Genomic DNA, 16,823 nt, shown 5'->3' on the forward strand with positions numbered 1-16,823 from the left:
TGATCCTCAATTGTAAATTGAAGCTCAGTCCCCCACTTATTCCCTGCTGAAAGAGCTCCTAACAGAACTCTCCTTTTACATTTTAATACAGTGCTCTGTTCCCCAGTCCTCCCCCACTGTTCAGGGATCTTAATACCACATGAATGTGTTATCTCATTATTGCTGGAGGGCTCTGAATTACAGCTTCCACAGATGACAAAGCATCACTGTAATTAATTAATGAATCTGAGAACATCTTTTGTTTGAAGGCTATGCTAGTCTTAGAATTTGCTTGATTAATAGGTTTTCTGTAGTTACTGAATTTTTAAAAATCGCTTTTAAGAAGAGACAAGTATACAGCAATGCATGTAAAACCATCCAAGCCTTCTAAACATTCCTTTCAGCTCTCATTAAGTAAATATGTTGAGCTGCTTGATAAAGACCTCCCTGGATTTTGGCTGACTCTTTGTGGAGAGTAATGAGACAATGTACAGAACTGACACATGCAGTAGGCTCCCAGTTAACATCAGTCCCATGCCCCTGGGGTTGCCAGATTTAGCAAAATAAAAATTAAATACAGGATATCCAATTAACTTTTAATTTCAGATGAATAATGGAGATGTTTTCAATTCAACTATGCCCCAAACTTTGTATGGGATATACTTATCCTAAAAAGTTATTCTTTGTTTATCTGATCTCCATAGGTAACTGGGCACCTGGGCACCTTCTATTTTACTTGGCAGCCCTAACCATAACCCACCCCACTTCCAGCTCCAGGTCTCCTTTTCTAAGAACCAAATTTTTCTATTTATTTCAACAAATTTGGTTAAGAGAATTGTGTAGGAATCATTAGGGAGAGTTTCTTTTCTCATAGATCATATGAATTTCTTCTAATTTAGACAGGAATTGGATTAAAAAAAACATAGAAAATACAAATCCCTGGATTTGGAGACATAGCTCAGTGGCAGAACACTTGCCTAGCATTCACAAGCCCCTGGGTTCAATCCTCAGCCCTGGGAAGAAAAAGAAGCAGCAGCAATTATAAGTCCTTTCTAAGCCTCCAGTTTATTGCCTGACACATAATGATACTCAATAAATTATTTTTTCAACTCTTTTTGTAATTCTGGAATTATTTTAAAAATTTAAAGTTAAAAATCAGGCCACAAAGCAACTCTTAGCAAATACACACAAAAAAGGTATAATTCCTTGCATCTTATTAGATTGCATGAAATTAGAAATCAAAATGACAAGACCCTATAGAAATTATAAAAACACAGGAAGATTGAAAAATACACTTTTGAATGATGAATGGGTGAATCAGGGAAGAAATTAAAATTTTTTTGAGAACAGTTAAAAAAACATATCAGAACATCTGGGACATTATAAAGACAGTTCTAAGAGGAAAGTTTATAGTTATGAGTGCCTACACTAGAAAATCAGAAAGATCCCAAATACACAACCCAATGGTGAATCTCAAGTCCCTTGAAAAAAAGAACAACAAACCAATCCCAAAACCAGTAGAAGGAAAGAAATAAGATCAGAGCTGAAATCAATGAACTTGAGAATAAAAAAAAAATAATACAAAGAATCAGTGAAACAAAGTTGGTTCTTTGAAAAGATAAACAAGATCTATAAGCCCTTAGCCAAACTAACCAAAAGAAAAGGAGAGAAATTCCAAGTTAATAAAATTAGAGGAGAGGAAAGGAGAAAATACTACAGACATCACAGAAACCCAGAGCTCATTAGGGACTATTTTGAAAATTTATAGTCCAATAAATTGGAAAATCTAGAAGAAATGGATACATTTCTAGACACATATAATCTAACAAAATTGAATCAAGAGGACAGAGGAAACAAACAGACCAATAACTTGTAATAAGACAGAAGCAGTAAAAAAAAAAAAAAAAAAAAAAGCCTCCCTACAAAGAAAAGCCCAGGACCAGATGGATTCTCAGTCAAATTCTACCAGACATTTAAAGAACTAATGTCAATATTCCTCAAATTATTCCATGAAGTAGAAAGGGAAAGAACACTTCCAAATTCATTCTATGAAATCAATATCATACTCATACTAAAACTAGATAAGGATGCATTAAGGAATGAGAACTACAGACCAACATCCTGGATGAACTTAGGTGCAAAAATTCTTAATAAAATATTAGTGTTCAACAAAATATTATGAAGATTGTACATCATGAATAAAACATTGGTTTTATTCCAGAGATACAAGGATGGTTTAACATGCAAATCAATAATTGTAATTCAGCACCCATGCATGATAAAAACACTGAAGAAATTAGGGATAGAAGGAAGCTACCTCAACACTATTTATGAAAAACCAAATCCAATCTCATAATAAATGGGGAAAAACTGAAAGCATTTCCTTTAAAATCTGGAACAAGACAAGGATGTCCACTCTCACCCCTCCTATTTATTATAGTGCTAGATATTTTAGCCAGCACCATTAGGCAAAAGAAGGGAATTTAAAAAGGAATAAAAATAGCAAAGGAAGAAGACAAACTATCACTGCAGTTAATGATCCTATATTTAGAATGTCAAAAACCCCTATTTTATTCACAATAGTCTCAAAAACAAAAAACCCTAGGAATAAATCTAGAAGGCTAAAGACTTCTACGATGAAAACTACAGAACACTGAAGAAAGAAATTGAAGAAGACCTCATAAGATGGAAAGACCTCCCATGTTCATGTATAGGCATAATTAATATCATTAAAATGGCCAACTACCAAAGGCAATATACAGATTCAAAGCAATCCCCATCAAAATACCAATGACTTAGAAAAAACAGTCCTAAAATTCATTTGGAAGAATAAAAGACCCAAAATAGACAAAGCAATCCTAAGACAAAAAAGCAATGCTGGAGGTATCAAAATACCTGCCTTCAAATTATACTATAGTAACAAAAACTACATGATTCTGACATAAGAAACGACACATATACCAGTGGTACAGAATAGAAGACACAAAGACAAACCCACAGAGGTATAGTCATCCGATCCTTGACAAAGGAGCCAAAAAACGTACATTGAAGAAAAAGCAGCCTTTTAAACAAATGGTGCTGGGAAAATTGGTTATCTACATGCACAATAAGGAAACTAGACCTTTATCTCTCATGCTGTACAAAAATCAACTCAAAATGGATGAAGGACCTAGGAATTAGACCAGAAACTAGGCAACTCCTAGAAGAAAATGTAAAGCCAATGCTTCCAACATATCGGCACAAGCAATGACTAACTATCTCAATAGGACCCCTAAAGCTCAGGAAATAATGTGAAGATTTAATATATGGGATGTTATCAAATTGAAAAAAACTTCTGCATAGCAAAGGAAACAATTAGGAATGAGAACCTACAGAATGGGAGAAAATCTTTGTTAACTATTCTTCTGTTATGGTTTAGGTATTAGGTCTCTCCCAAAAGCTCATACATGAGACAATTCAAGAAAGTTCAGGAGTGAAATGATCAGGTTATGAGAACCTTAACCTAAACTGGGTTAATATTAACTGGGTGATAACTGTAGACAGGTAGAGTCTGGTTGAAGGAGGAGGGTCATGGGGGGCATATTTTGTGGTATATATTTGTCCCTGGTCTGCAGTGTCTCTCTTCCTGGTTAGCCATGTCCTGAGCCACTTTCCTACACATTCTTCTGCCATGATGTTCTGCCACACATTAGGCCCAGAGAAATGGAGCTGGCTGTCTATGGACTGAGACCTGTGAAGTTGTGAACCCCCAAATTAACTTTTCCTCCTCTAAAATTGTTCTTTGCAGATTTTTTGGGGGGAGTTATAGTGGCAACAAAGCTGACTAAAACATCTTCTGATAGAGGATTAATGTTTAAAATATGTAAGAACTAAAAAAATTTATCACTAAAAAAAATCCAATTAAATGGACAAACTAAATAGATGCTTTGTAAAAGAAGAAATTCAATGACCTACAAATATATGAAAAAATGTTCATCATTAGCAATTAGGGAAATGCAAATAAAAACTACACTGAGATTTCATCTCACACCAGTCATCAAAAATATAAACAGGGCTAGGGTTGTGGCTCAGTGGCAGAGAGCTTGCCTAGTACATGTGAGGCACTGGGTTCAGTCCTCAGCAGCACATAAAAATAAATAAAATAAAGGTATTGTGTCTAATTACAGCTAAAAATTTAAAAAATAAAGGCATTGTGTCTATCTACAACTAAAAATTATTAAAAAAATATAAAGAGTAGTAAATGCTAGAGAGGATGGGGAGAAAAAAGAACACCTTTAAACTGTTGGTGAGATTGAAAATTAGTATAGCCACTGTGGAAATCAGTATGGAGGTTCCTCAAAAGACTAGGCTTGGAACCACCTTATGACTTGCAATACCACTCCTCAGTATTTATCCTAAAGAATTGAAGTCAGCATACTACAGTGACACATGCAGACCTGTGTTTATAGTAGCACAATTCACAATAGCCAAACTATGGAACCAGCCTAGGTGACCATCAACAGATGAATGGATAAAGAAAATGTGATACATATACACAATGCAGTTTTATTCAGCCATAAAGACAGTGAAATTATGTCATTGGCAGAAAAATAGATAAAACTTGAGAACATATGTTAAGGGAAATAAGTCAAACCCAGAAGGTCAAAATCATGTGTTTTCTCTCATAAGTGGAAGCCACAGAGGAAAATGGAGAAGAGAGGCAGGGATCTCATGAAAATCAAAGGAAAATCAGTAGAGTAGAAGCTAGGAACCAAGAGGTGGGAAGAGTGGAGGGGGAAGTGCCATATAGAAAAATAAATGAATAAATTAAATTTTTTTTAATGTGGAAGAAAACGGTTAAAAATACACATTTAAAAATTAAGTAAAATAGGATAAACAGAAAGTGTGGAAAGAACAGGAAAAGAAGTAAGGAGAAAATGAGTTCCATGAGGGCAGAGCTTCTGCCTGTTCTGGTGTCCACTGACCCCTGCTCACGGGACAATGCCCGGGAACTCAGGCTGTTGTGGGGAGGCAGTGACAAACGAGGGCCAACTGAAGAGAAGACAGTAGGCACACTGGCCCATCTCACATTCACGAAAAGTCTCGGATTTTAACCCTTGTTTTTCTCCAAAAGAAGTGACACTGTCAGTGTATTTTGTGTGCTGAATGAATTCATTGCATGCAAGCATTTAGAATACATTGCCATTTTTTTTGAGCCCGAATCTTTTATTTTGTGAGATAGAATTCACAAAATTCATCCTTTTAAAGTACGATTAAATGTCTTTTAGCATATTCACACAGTCCTGCAAACCATCGCCCGGGTCTGATTACAAAACGTGTTGGTCACTCTTAAAAAGAACCCCAAGCAGTCCCTTTTTGTTCTCACATGGCCCAGCCCTGACCACGACTAATCTACCTTCTGTCAGTCTGGATTTGCCTATTCTGGAGATTTCATGCAAATGGACTCTAGCGCGCGGACCAGGCGCTTTCCAAATGCTCAGCCCCCACGATGGCCAGCGGCCTCGGGATTGGACGCGCGGGCTGGGCGTGCGCGGGGCGCCCAATCGCCCTCGAGCATCCGGAGGAGGCAGGTGGAGGTGGAGGTGGAGGTGAAGGTGGAGGTGGAGGTGCTGAGCTCGCGGGCGGCGGGTGGCCGAGGCAGTGCAGTAAGGCGGCTGGGCGGGTGCCCAGGCACCGGCATGGCTGGATGGTGGCGGGCGCTGCCGCGCGCGGCCCAGCGCTACCCGTGGCCCACCAACGTCCTGCTCTACGCCGGGCTCTTCTCGGCCGGCGACGCGCTCCAGCAGCGGCTGCGGGGCGGCCCGGCAGACTGGCGCCAGACGCGGCGCGTGGCCACCCTGGCCGTGACCTTCCACGCCAACTTCAACTACGTGTGGCTGCGCCTGCTGGAGCGCGCGCTGCCCGGGCGTGCGCCGCGCGTGGTCCTGACCAAGGTGCTGTGCGACCAGCTGTTCGGAGGGCCCATCGCCCTCTCGGCCTTCTATGTCGGTGAGGGGCCAGGGCAGGGTCCAGGGGACCGGGGTACTAGCGGGCCTGAGTGCCGAGATTAGGGTACTGGAGGCCCAGAAGGAGGTTAAAGGACTGAGGGGGCGGAGGATCCTTGCGCACTGTTGCAGGGACGGAGCACTGAGGCAGAAACAGGGAGCTCTGGAGGTGGGGACCGGGTTTGAAAGCCCTGGGGTGGGGACTGGAGGCTGGGAACCCGGTCTGAGGTACCTGGGACTGGAAGTTGAGGTTTCTCAGAGAGAGGAATTAGGGAGGCCTGGGAGCTGGGGAGTCCGGTGGGCCAGGGATCAGAGCAGAGGCGATTTGGACAGAGTTCAAGAGTGGACATAGGTAGGGTTTGGGGTCCTTTCCCTAAACCCCAGCTTGACCCTGTAGCAACTGCACTCCCTGGAGGCATCCTGCTGCTGGAAAATTCATGCTCTGGGTCCAACACACCATCAAAGTGCTAGGGGACCCAGAACTGTGGGAAGCAGAGCAGGTGGAACCTGTCGCTGGGCCTAGTTGCCCAGAAAATCCACGCCCAGGCTCCTAGTCCTGCTTTGGTAACAAGATTTTCCATGGGGGTCTCACTCAGAATTTGAGGGGACTCTATACCTGCAAGGAAGCCTTCTCTTCAGAAAATGTGCCAGCAGGTGGAAGGTCTGACTTTGGCAACCCTTGCCCGACCACCAAGAAATACAGAAGGGGTGGGTGGGTAGCTTTCCAACATCCTAGCAACTTATGTAGCCTCGATCCGGGCAGGTAACTGGGGAGGGACACGCATTTCTGAAGAAAATCTCTACAGTTTGCAACCTAACCTTGGCACTGGGAGTCACAAATTCCCTCCCAAATTGGGAGGGGACCTCTCTCAGTGGCTCAGTGACTCTTAAAACTGGTTGAGAGCAGGGAGCCACCAACTTGAGGAAACATCCCTGCCCCAAGATCTTATTTAGGGAGGCCAACAGTAAAAATAGAACATAATCTTCTTTCGAATACCAGATAAATTGTAGCCCAGCTTGGTGGCCACAGTCCCTACAGACGGTACAGGAATCATCAAAGACCTGGTTGCCTGTTGAAGTCTCAGCTAACCTCTGGCGGATGGGGTCAGTGGGATGGGGAGACTAGACAGCCTGAGAGCAGGGGCCTCCTGATTTTATTGGAAGATCTGTGCCTGGTCCCACAGTGGGCCTTCCCAACCAGGTTTGCAAATAGGTTCCTGTGCCTGTTAGTACAGTGGCCTTACACTGGTGAAGGGGTCAGGATTTGTTTTAATCTTCAACCAATGAAGCAGGTACTCTCCTTATTCTCATCTTACAAATAGTGATTCACCCCAAAGACCACATCTTTGGGCTGTCAATCATGTTCTTGATCTTGAGACCCTGATGGTGAGCTGTTGTCTGTCTGAGGTCAGAAAAAGCTAAGTCTCAGTGGTTTTGGTCTTTTGTGATTGAGGCCTGAGGGCCCTGGTAGAGACTCCTGCTCAGATTGCTGCTTTGCTTTGGTTTTTGATTTCTCCTCCATTTTCCCTCTCTTCATGTTACAACAAAGAGGGAAGGCAGGAGGGGTGAGTTGGATGCTTGTTGAAGGTGTTACTTGGAAATTGCCTAAGTCTGATGATGTTTTGTGCCAGGACCACCTTGGGGAGGCAGAGTACTGACGGTTTTGAGGTCTGGCTTGGAATTGGACAGCTACGTTGGACTCCACTGTTATTAGCCTCCCTAATCTTTTTTCCTTCTTTTAGCCTTACCTACTTTGGAGAATTGTTAGGTGGGTCAGGTGAAATGGTACACAGGAAGTGCATAGCATTTAACTAATGCTGGGCAAGTGGAACACAGTATTACCGATATTTTTTTTGCTGGGTTTTCTTTTGATTCTTGTTCTAAGAATCTCCTGCAATTGACTAATAAGTCTCTGATTTCCCCTCCTTGGTAATCAGGGTTGGGGGAGAGTTTTTAAATCACACTGATTTTTATACCCTTCCTAAGAGAGTCTTCCCATCCCCAAATTTCTTTCCAGGGATGATGAAGTAGTTTTCAGGAAGGTTAAATTGATACCCTGCATTTAAACTCTGATTAGAATAATACTGATGGGAAATTTGTAGTTGCTAGAATATCCAGAGTCTACCAGTCTTTTTAAAATGAATAACATTAGGGTAGTGATGTAGCTCAGTGGTAGAGCATGTGTTTAGCATGCATTAAAAAAAAGAAAAAAAAAAGGAGGAGCTGGGGTTGTGGCTCAGTGGTAGTGCGCTTGCCTAGCATGCGTGAGGCACTGGGTTTGATTCTCAGAACTGCATACAAATAAATAAAATAAAGGTCCATCGACAACTAAAAAATATTTTTTTAAAAAAAGGAAATTTAAAAATATTCAGCATTTCACAAAATGTTTGAAAACCTCACTGACAGGTTCATTATACTAATGTTACTTTGTATGTGTGTGTGGATTCTTACCATTTTTTTTTGTTGAAAAAAATATTTGTTCTGCTATAAACTGTTATTCTAACTTTGTATTTGCCATTACTTTAAAATTTATCTAGTTTTTTATTATTATTTTTTTTGTACATGGGATTGAACCTGGGGCCTAGAACATATTGGGCAATCGTTGAGCTAATCCCCACATCTTTTTATTTCAAGACAGGATCTTGCTAAATTGCCCAGGCTGGCCTCAAACTTGAGATCCTCCTGCCTCAGGCTCCCTAGTGGCTGGTAGTATAGGAGTGTGCCACGGGGCTGGGCCTCCATTTATCTAGTTTTGAAATGAAGATTATGTTCTGTTTTCACTGTTGGATCAAAAGGAATATATTGAGTGAGTGATTATGGCTGGTTACTTTGAATATGGGAATGGAAAACTTGAATAAGAACTGTTATACAGTAATATTTTACCTGGATCTGTAAAAAAAAAAATTTAAAAAAAATTTTTTTTGTACCATGGGTTGAACTCAGGGGCACTCAAACACTGAGCCACATCCCTAGCCCTATTTTGTATTTTATTTAGAGACAGGGTCTCACTGAGTTGCTTAGTGCCTCACTTTTGCTGAGGCTGGCTTTGAACTTGTGCTCCTCTGCACCTGGCTTAAAAAAAATGTTTTTTTCCAGTGCTGGGGATCACAGCCAGGTCCTTGTACACAGTAGTCCAGAAACATTCCATTCAGGATTGGGGCAGAATTTTTAAATTACACTGATTTTTATACCCTTCCTAAGAGAGTCCCCCCATCCCCAAATTTCTTTCCAGGGATGATGAAGTAGTTTTCAGGAAGGCTAAATTGATACCCTACATTTAAATTTTGATTGCAATAATACTGAGGTACACCCCATCCCTAAAATTCTTTCTGTGTGCGCTTTTGTACATAGGTATGAGCATTCTTCAGGAAAAGGATGACGTACTTTTGGACCTGAAACAGAAATTTTGGAACACGTATAAGGTAAGACAGGTTTTTGAAATTGTATTTGCAGATTTTTAACATTAAGTACGTTTTAGTAAAACTATTTTTAAATTAGGGTTCCAATTTGATTGGTCCAGTATCTCTATCAACACTGTGACAGAAGTCTTGAATTTTTTTTTCTTTCTCTTTTTTTCCCCAGGACTAAGGATTTTGAACCCAGGCCCTTGTGTATGCTAGGCAAGTGCTCTTCTGCTGAGCTACGTCCCCAGCCCTTTTGATTTTTTTACTGGGAAACTAGATCTCTCTAAGTTGCTGAGGATAGCCTCAAACTTATGATCCCCCTGCCTCAGCCTCCCTAGTCGCTGGGATTAAGGCATGCATTAAATATTTTCAAATTGTTGTTTATATATATATTTTTTTCTTTATCTTTTTGTGGTGCTGGGGATCAAACCTAGGACCTTGTGCATGTGAGGCAATATATCCCCAGCCCTATGTTTTATTTTTCTTCCTTCCTTCCTTCCTTCCTTCCTTCCTTCCTTCCTTCCTTCCTTCCTTCCTTCCTTCCTTCCCTCCCTCCTTCCCTCCCTCCCTCCCTCCCTCCCTCTTTGCTTCTCATGGGTAGAAAAGAATCTCTTTATTTTAGTCAACATTCATGATGATTGGGGACTTTATCATATTTCTGCTTATGAGTGATCACAATTTATTTTGTAAATTTCAGAGGCTAGCTGCAAAGTAGAAATTGGAGAATGTGAGTGGCTTTAATGAAATTGTTCCCACATTCAGAGCCAGTGTTTCCAGGTGTGCCTTCTGCTGAGTCCTTGTGAAAAGAACCTTCTTAATGCCACAGAGGTATTTACAGAGAAGGATGATGTTTCCCAGGTTTCTCCCTAGGCTTGGAGCAAGTCTCCTGCTGTGCTGTTTGCTCAGTACAAATGCATACAATCCAGCCCCGCACACATTTCATTCATTTATTCAATAAAAAATCTGTTGAACACGATCCTAAGGCTTGGCAAAATCAGGGATATTTTTCATCTCTGGCCCAGAGCAGGTTTGATTCTATTAATAACAATGAGATAAAATTTCAGGATTCCAGAATATATGCAGATGGGCCTCATGTTTCAGATGTATTTAGTTCTCCATCAAAAGCAGTGTCAAGGAGTGAGGGATGGAGCAGATTTCTGGCTGGAGCAACCGTATGTGTGGTGTGTCTTCATATGACATAGGACATGGAGGAAGGGGAGCCAATCAGAGAAAATAAGACAGGTTCAGTTTGGGAAATGTTGAATTTCAGATACTTTGGTCTATTGTGAGGTTTCTACTACACAGAAGAGTTCAGAGCTAGTGGTATTAGACATAGGAGAAATTGGCTGCAAACTGGGCTCTTGATTAGAGTTTGACCAATGAAACTAATAGTACAAAGTGTTTGCAGTCAGAAGTATTCACAAAGAATCCACCACAAAGGGCTATCTTGACTCCAAGTGGTAGTGTGAGTATTGGTTGTAAAGAAGCCACTTCTCTGCCCAATCCATGCTCTTTCTTTCTATATTTTTTGGTGCTGGGGACAAAACCCAGGGGTACTTTACCACTGAACCACATCCCCTGCTCTTTTTATTTTGGGACAGGGCCTTGCTAAGTTGCTGAGGCTGGTCTTGAACTTGTGATTCTCTGCCTCACCCCCCCCCCCTCATGGGGATAATAAAGGGGGATGCCACCACACCCCACTCCAGTCTGTGTTCTTTAGATGGAGGTGGGAAGGATGTGACTACTATATTTGTTGTTCATGTATAAGTAGTCCTTGAGCCTTTTGGTTTGTTTTTTCACTTTGTGCACAGAAGGCATGCAATTTCAGTCTCCTTTCACCGGCTGCAGTATTGGGGCTCAAATGTATTCTCTCTTAGAAGTCAATCTGAGCTGGGCGCAGTGGTGCACACCTAATCCCAGCAGCTTGGGAGCCTGAGGCAGGAGGATCAAGAATTCAAACCCAGCCTCAAAAGCAAGGTGCTAAGCAACTCAGTGAGACCCTGTCTCCAAATAAAATACAAAATAGGGCTGGGGATGAGGCTCAGTGGTTGAGTGCCCCTGAGTTCAGTTGTTGGTACTAAAAACAAAACAAGTCAATTTGATATTACATTCTTCTCTTGCATAGTTTATAGTTTTTGTATAGTTGCTAAGTTGCTGAGGCTGAGACTTTGAACTTGTGATTCTCCTGCCTCACCCTTGCCCATGCCTGCTGTGATTAGAGGCATGCACCTCCATGCCCTGTTGGCCACTGATTTTCTTTCTTTCTTTTTTGGTACTGGGGAGTGAATCCAGGAGCGCTCAACCACTGAGCCACACCCCCAGCCTTTTTTTGTATTTTTAAATTTAGAGACAGGGTCTCACTCACTGAGTTACTTAGGGCCTCACTAAGTTGCTGAGGTTGACTTTGAACTTGAGATCCTCCTCCAGAGCAGCTGGGATTACGGGCATGTACCACCACACCCATCTGCCACTGATTTTATTGACATAACATGGTGCCATCAGTGCTCAAACTTTGGTCTCTAACATCATTCCTTATAAAAAAAGAATGAATGAGGACTCCTTAAAGAATGACTGGTTCCAAGACTAGGGAAGGACAGGTACAAGGTACAAGGTATTAGTTAAGCCTGGAACATCTCGTTATACCAGAATGTAAGGAAGTTTTGTTTTTTATTTTTTTTTAAATTTCGGATTGAACCCAGAAGTGCTTAACCACATCCCCATTCATCAGGGACATTTCCTATTTTCTGAGCCTTTTGTTTTTCACTCTATTATGACATTGCTATCTCTGAAGAATTCTTAAGGACTGCAGAATACAGGACTGTATTCTTCCCCAGCCCTTTTTATTTTGAGACAGGGTCTCACTAAGTTGCTGAGGCTGGCCCCAAACTTGGGATCCTCCTACCTCAGCCTCCCAAGTTGCTGGACTTACAGGCATGCATCACCTTACCTGTCAGGAAGTAGATTTTTCTTTTTTTTTAATGTTTATTTTTTAGTTGTAGTTAGACACAATATCTTTGTTTTATTTATTTATATGTGGTGCTGAGGATTGAACTCAGGGCCTCACACGTGCTAGGCGAGTGCTCTACCACTGAGCCACAACCCCAGCCCCAGGAAGTAGATTTTTCAAAAAGAAAAAAAAGGTACGGCACAGCACAAGGACGTAGGAGCCAGCTTGAAGGGCCTCCCACTGGCTAAATCTGGGGCACCTGAGCACCAAAAATAATGAAACAGAGTAATGGATTATAAAACATAGAAAGAAGTAGGAAATCCTGAGTCCATACAGATAATAAAGAGAGAAATACCTGGGAGAGCAGGATGCTGGCAGCAGCGGGTCAAATGGGGGACCACTGCTGGGGATGGAAGCTCACCGTGAGGCAGCCCATCACAACAGGACAGTGGGTCAGACAGGATCAGCTGCAGGCAGAGAATCCACCCATAGGGAGGAGGATATCCTGAAGGGGAGGGGCTCCTGTTTGAATGGTCTTCGGTGCCTCCCTACAGGTTACATTATTGCTACCCATGATAGTTTCAAGGGTAAAAGAAGGGCAACTGTACAGTGGAAAACCACACCACCAGCAGTGATCAAAATGAACATCTCTGATCAGTGGCAGGTGGGCATCATGCGCCTTCTGAGGGGATACCTCGAGGACATGACACCACCCACATGCAGTGTTCCAGCCAGGAATTATAACTGAAATCTAATCATGAGGAAACACAGACAAACCTCCCCATATTAAAATATTTGTTTTTATTCTAAGAGAAGCAAGACTTTACTCTTCAGAGATAGCAATGTCATAATAGTTTTTTTTTTTTTTAAAGTCCCTAATCAATGGAACTAATGGGACACGGCAAGTACATGCAATTCCTCATCCTAAAGTAGATCACGTACCATAAGGAAAAGAAATGACATGAAGGGACTGGGGTTGTAGCTCAGTGGTAGATCACTTGCCTTGCATGCGTGAGGCACTGGGTTTGAATCTCAGTGCCACATAAAAATAAATAAAGATATTGTGTCCCTGAAGGCCCTTACATAGCCAATTGGAAAAATGGGATATGGACTGCCACCCCCATCCAGTGCGGGCAGCTGAACTAAAGTCAGTCGTGTGAATTCGGGGTGATGCAAAATACCACACAGACACAGAATACCTTTTATAAGCTTCAGGTTGGCTTTCTCTGGCTCCTGGCCTCAGGCTCCACAAAAGGGGGACAAGAGAAGGTCACAAGAGGCTGCCAGAGAGAGAGAGAGAGAGAGAGAGAGAGCGCGCGCACACTTTGGAAGTGGGCTTTTATTTGGGGGGGACACTGTTTCTTAGAACATTCTATCCAAAAAAGGTAGAAGGGGTAGGATTACAAAGGAACAGGTGAGTGTAACTTAACCCCAGTGGGTGACACCTACTCCTGGAGCCACTCCTTGTTATCCGAGCTGGGGTAATGCCCAAGTTACTGTGACCTGGCACTACTGTGCCAGACTGAAAGCAATAATTCTCAGAATCCCATACATCAGGACTTAAAGGCACCGTCATCCAGGGCGGCTCCCACAATGGACAATATATAAAGCATGGTCATTGGTAACTTTATTGAAATTGATAACTATATAACCTATAGAATTGTGGTGATATAAAAGAACATCCTAATTCTAAGGAAATAGATACTTAAGTATCCAGGGGTAAGGGGCAATTCTGTGTATAGCGTCCTCTCAGATGATCCACAAAACCATATCAGACAGATGCATGCATGCAAGTAGCCTGGAGAGGGGCGTGCATGGGCGGGGGCATGGAGGGATGGAGGCATGGAGCAAGCAATTAATAAAGCAAATGGGACAAAGTGTTAAAAAAATAGGTGAATTTGGGTAAAGAATACAGGAATGTTCTTTAGACTATTCTTTCCTTTCTTTCTTTTCTTTTTCTTTTCTTTCTTTTTTTCTTTCTTTCTACCAGGGATTGAACTCAAGGACACTCAACCACTGAGCCCCATCCCCAGCCCTATTTTGTATTTTATTTAGAAACAGGGCCTCACTGAGTTGCTTAGTGCCTCACTATTGCTGAGGCTGGCTTTGAACTCTTAATCCTCCTGCCTCAGCCTCCCTAGCTGCTGGGATTACAGGTGTGTACCACTGAGCCCAGCTTACTTAGACTATTCTTGTTAGTTTTTGTAAGTTTGAAATTATTTCCAAATATATATATATATTTTTTTAACTATAAAAGGTGAGCCAGGAGGCTGAGGTTGTAGCTCAGTGGTAGAGCACTTGCCTGGTATGTGAGAGGCATTGGGTTCAATTCTCAACACTGCATATAAATAAATAAATAAACAAACAAACAAACAAATAAATAAATAAAATAGAGGTCCATCAACATCTAAAAAAAATTTAAAAAAAGATGATCCAGTGCAGTGGCTCAGACTTTTAATCCAGGTGACACAGGAGCTGAGGCAGGAAGATCACACAAGTTCAAGGTCAGCCTCAGCAACTTAGTGAGGCCTTAAGCAACTTAGTGAGATTGTTTCAAAATAAAAAAAATAAAAAGGGCTGGGGATGTGGCTCAGTGGTTAAGCACCCTTGGGTTCAATCCCTGGTATCCCCCCCCCAAAAAAAAAAAAGAAAAAGAAAGAAGAAGTCAAGCCATATTTGAATGGGTTTAGCCTTCGAGAATTATTTTTTGCTACTTTACAAAAATACTTTGTTAAATTCTCAAATGAACATATACTTTAAATATAAAATATGTAGTACATGTAATATATATTAATGTAAAAGTACATAGTATATCTTTGGTTTGCAACTGTTTAGTTTAGAAACTTCAGAAAATATAAACAAGTAAAAAAAGAAAGTACGCCTGAAATGGGAACAGTCAAGAAAGAAAGAAAGAAGCGAATAGAGAAAGAAAGAAAAAAAGAAGAAAAGAGTAATCTGAATTTAATCGGCTTAGTCTGAAACAGTGTACCACCTGGGCATTTTGTCTTCCTCATATTTCTTGTTCTTTTATAGAATTGTGTGTGTGAGATTGAAAAAGCATTCTAATCAGGTTTTTCCTTATTCCAGACAGGTCTGATGTACTGGCCTTTTGTACAGGTGAGTTTCAAACTCCTTGGAACCGAGGGCTGGGGTGTAGCTCCGTGGGAGGGGGCTTGCCTGGCATGTCTGAGGTCTGGGGTTTGATCCCCAGCGCTGCCAAAACAAAACCCCAAATAGACAAATAAACAAAACCACTCAGAATGCCAACCCTGCCTCTGACTTGTGGAGCCCTTACAGACTTTCTCTGTTCCAGCTGACCAACTTCGGCCTGGTTCCTGTCCACTGGAGGACAGCTTACACTGGACTCTGTGGTTTCCTCTGGGCCACCTTCCTCTGCTTTTCCCAGCAGAGCGGCGATGGCACCTTGCAGTCGGCATTCGCCTTCCTTCACAGAAAAGAGGCCGATGTGGGAGGAAGGCGCCCAGGGAAGTGAGGAGGCAGGGCCCCCCTTAATGGGACTACCTTTTGTCCCCAAAGTGCACTGAATTCCCTGCAGAGAAAGCATTTCATTCATCAGGTCTGAGCTCCATTTTGAAGAATCGCACTTCTGTAGACCCAATTGCTTTTAAATGATCCATGGTTCCTTTAAATTTCATCCAGATCTTCTCCCCCAGTTCTACTCTGAAAATCCTGCTTCTTTAAAGCTTTTGCTTTCCTGGTATTTTGGCTAAAATTGACTACAGTGGCAAAAGGGCATTTTAGAATTATTAATATTTCTGTTCTAATATTTTAGTGCCTGTTGAGTTCAGAGACCCCGTGCTACTTGTTTATATCTCTGTTTTAAAATCTCAGGTTGTCTCCTAAACACTTTTGGATCAGATTACCTTTTATATCAAATATAGTCCTGACAGTGCATTTCTACTTACATAGAACTCAATCAAGGAGAAGACTGAATAATCAGATTTCCCCTCTGAAATACTCTCTAATAATTATTATGCTGATGTTTAAATTCTATAAGTACACTTTTATCATCAAAAAAGAATAGAGTATGATGAGCATTCCAAACAATATTTTATTGATGTATTCTACTTTTATATCATAATATCTAAGTATATTTTTAGTTAATGTTCTTTACTTTTGAGCATATTCATTGACTAAAACACCCCATTTCCTAGATATGTGAAATAAAATATTTGTCTTCTTAGTGAACTATATTGAATGAAAGTTCTAAAAAAACTAATAATTTTTCTTCTCTGAGAGGAGAAACTTGAGTCCATACTGTACCAGGGAAAATAGTTACCCCAAATCTCACACAGTTGTTTTGTTTTTTCTTCTTGAAAGCTCCCTGGGTCAAATTCAAGGTCTTGCTCATGCTAACAAGCACTGCTGAGCTACACCCAGCTCACTGATGTATTTTTAAGATTCAGTGCTTTAAAATCAATCTGTATACTTTAAAGTAGGTGTGAGAAACTTGAGCCCATCTTTCAGATTTATCCAGTTTGTCTAACC

General features: G+C 41.3%; 1 protein-coding gene across 5 annotated transcripts in view; it reads left to right on the plus strand.

Moving 5' to 3' along the window:
- The window catches only part of MPV17L (MPV17 mitochondrial inner membrane protein like), a 77,033-nt gene extending 60,571 nt beyond the window's left edge, over positions 1–16,462 (plus strand). For 2 of the 5 annotated variants that reach the window (XM_081298737.1, XM_081298736.1), the window contains 3 exons: positions 9,315–9,385; positions 15,402–15,431; positions 15,628–16,462. In XM_081298737.1, coding sequence (XP_081154863.1) covers positions 9,315–9,385; positions 15,402–15,431; positions 15,628–15,807 — 281 coding nt within the window. In that variant the 3' untranslated portion in view covers positions 15,808–16,462. Of the gene's footprint in view, positions 1–5,603; positions 5,968–9,314; positions 9,386–15,401; positions 15,432–15,627 lie in introns of those variants that run through there. The other 3 variants (XM_081298734.1, XM_081298735.1, XM_081298738.1) reach the window with 3 other exon arrangements.
- The last annotated feature ends 361 nt before the right edge of the window (positions 16,463–16,823 follow it).

The sequence above is a fragment of the Spermophilus citellus genome (assembly GCF_964194105.1).
Source record: "Spermophilus citellus genome assembly, chromosome: 6".
Lineage (NCBI taxonomy): Eukaryota > Metazoa > Chordata > Mammalia > Rodentia > Sciuridae > Spermophilus > Spermophilus citellus.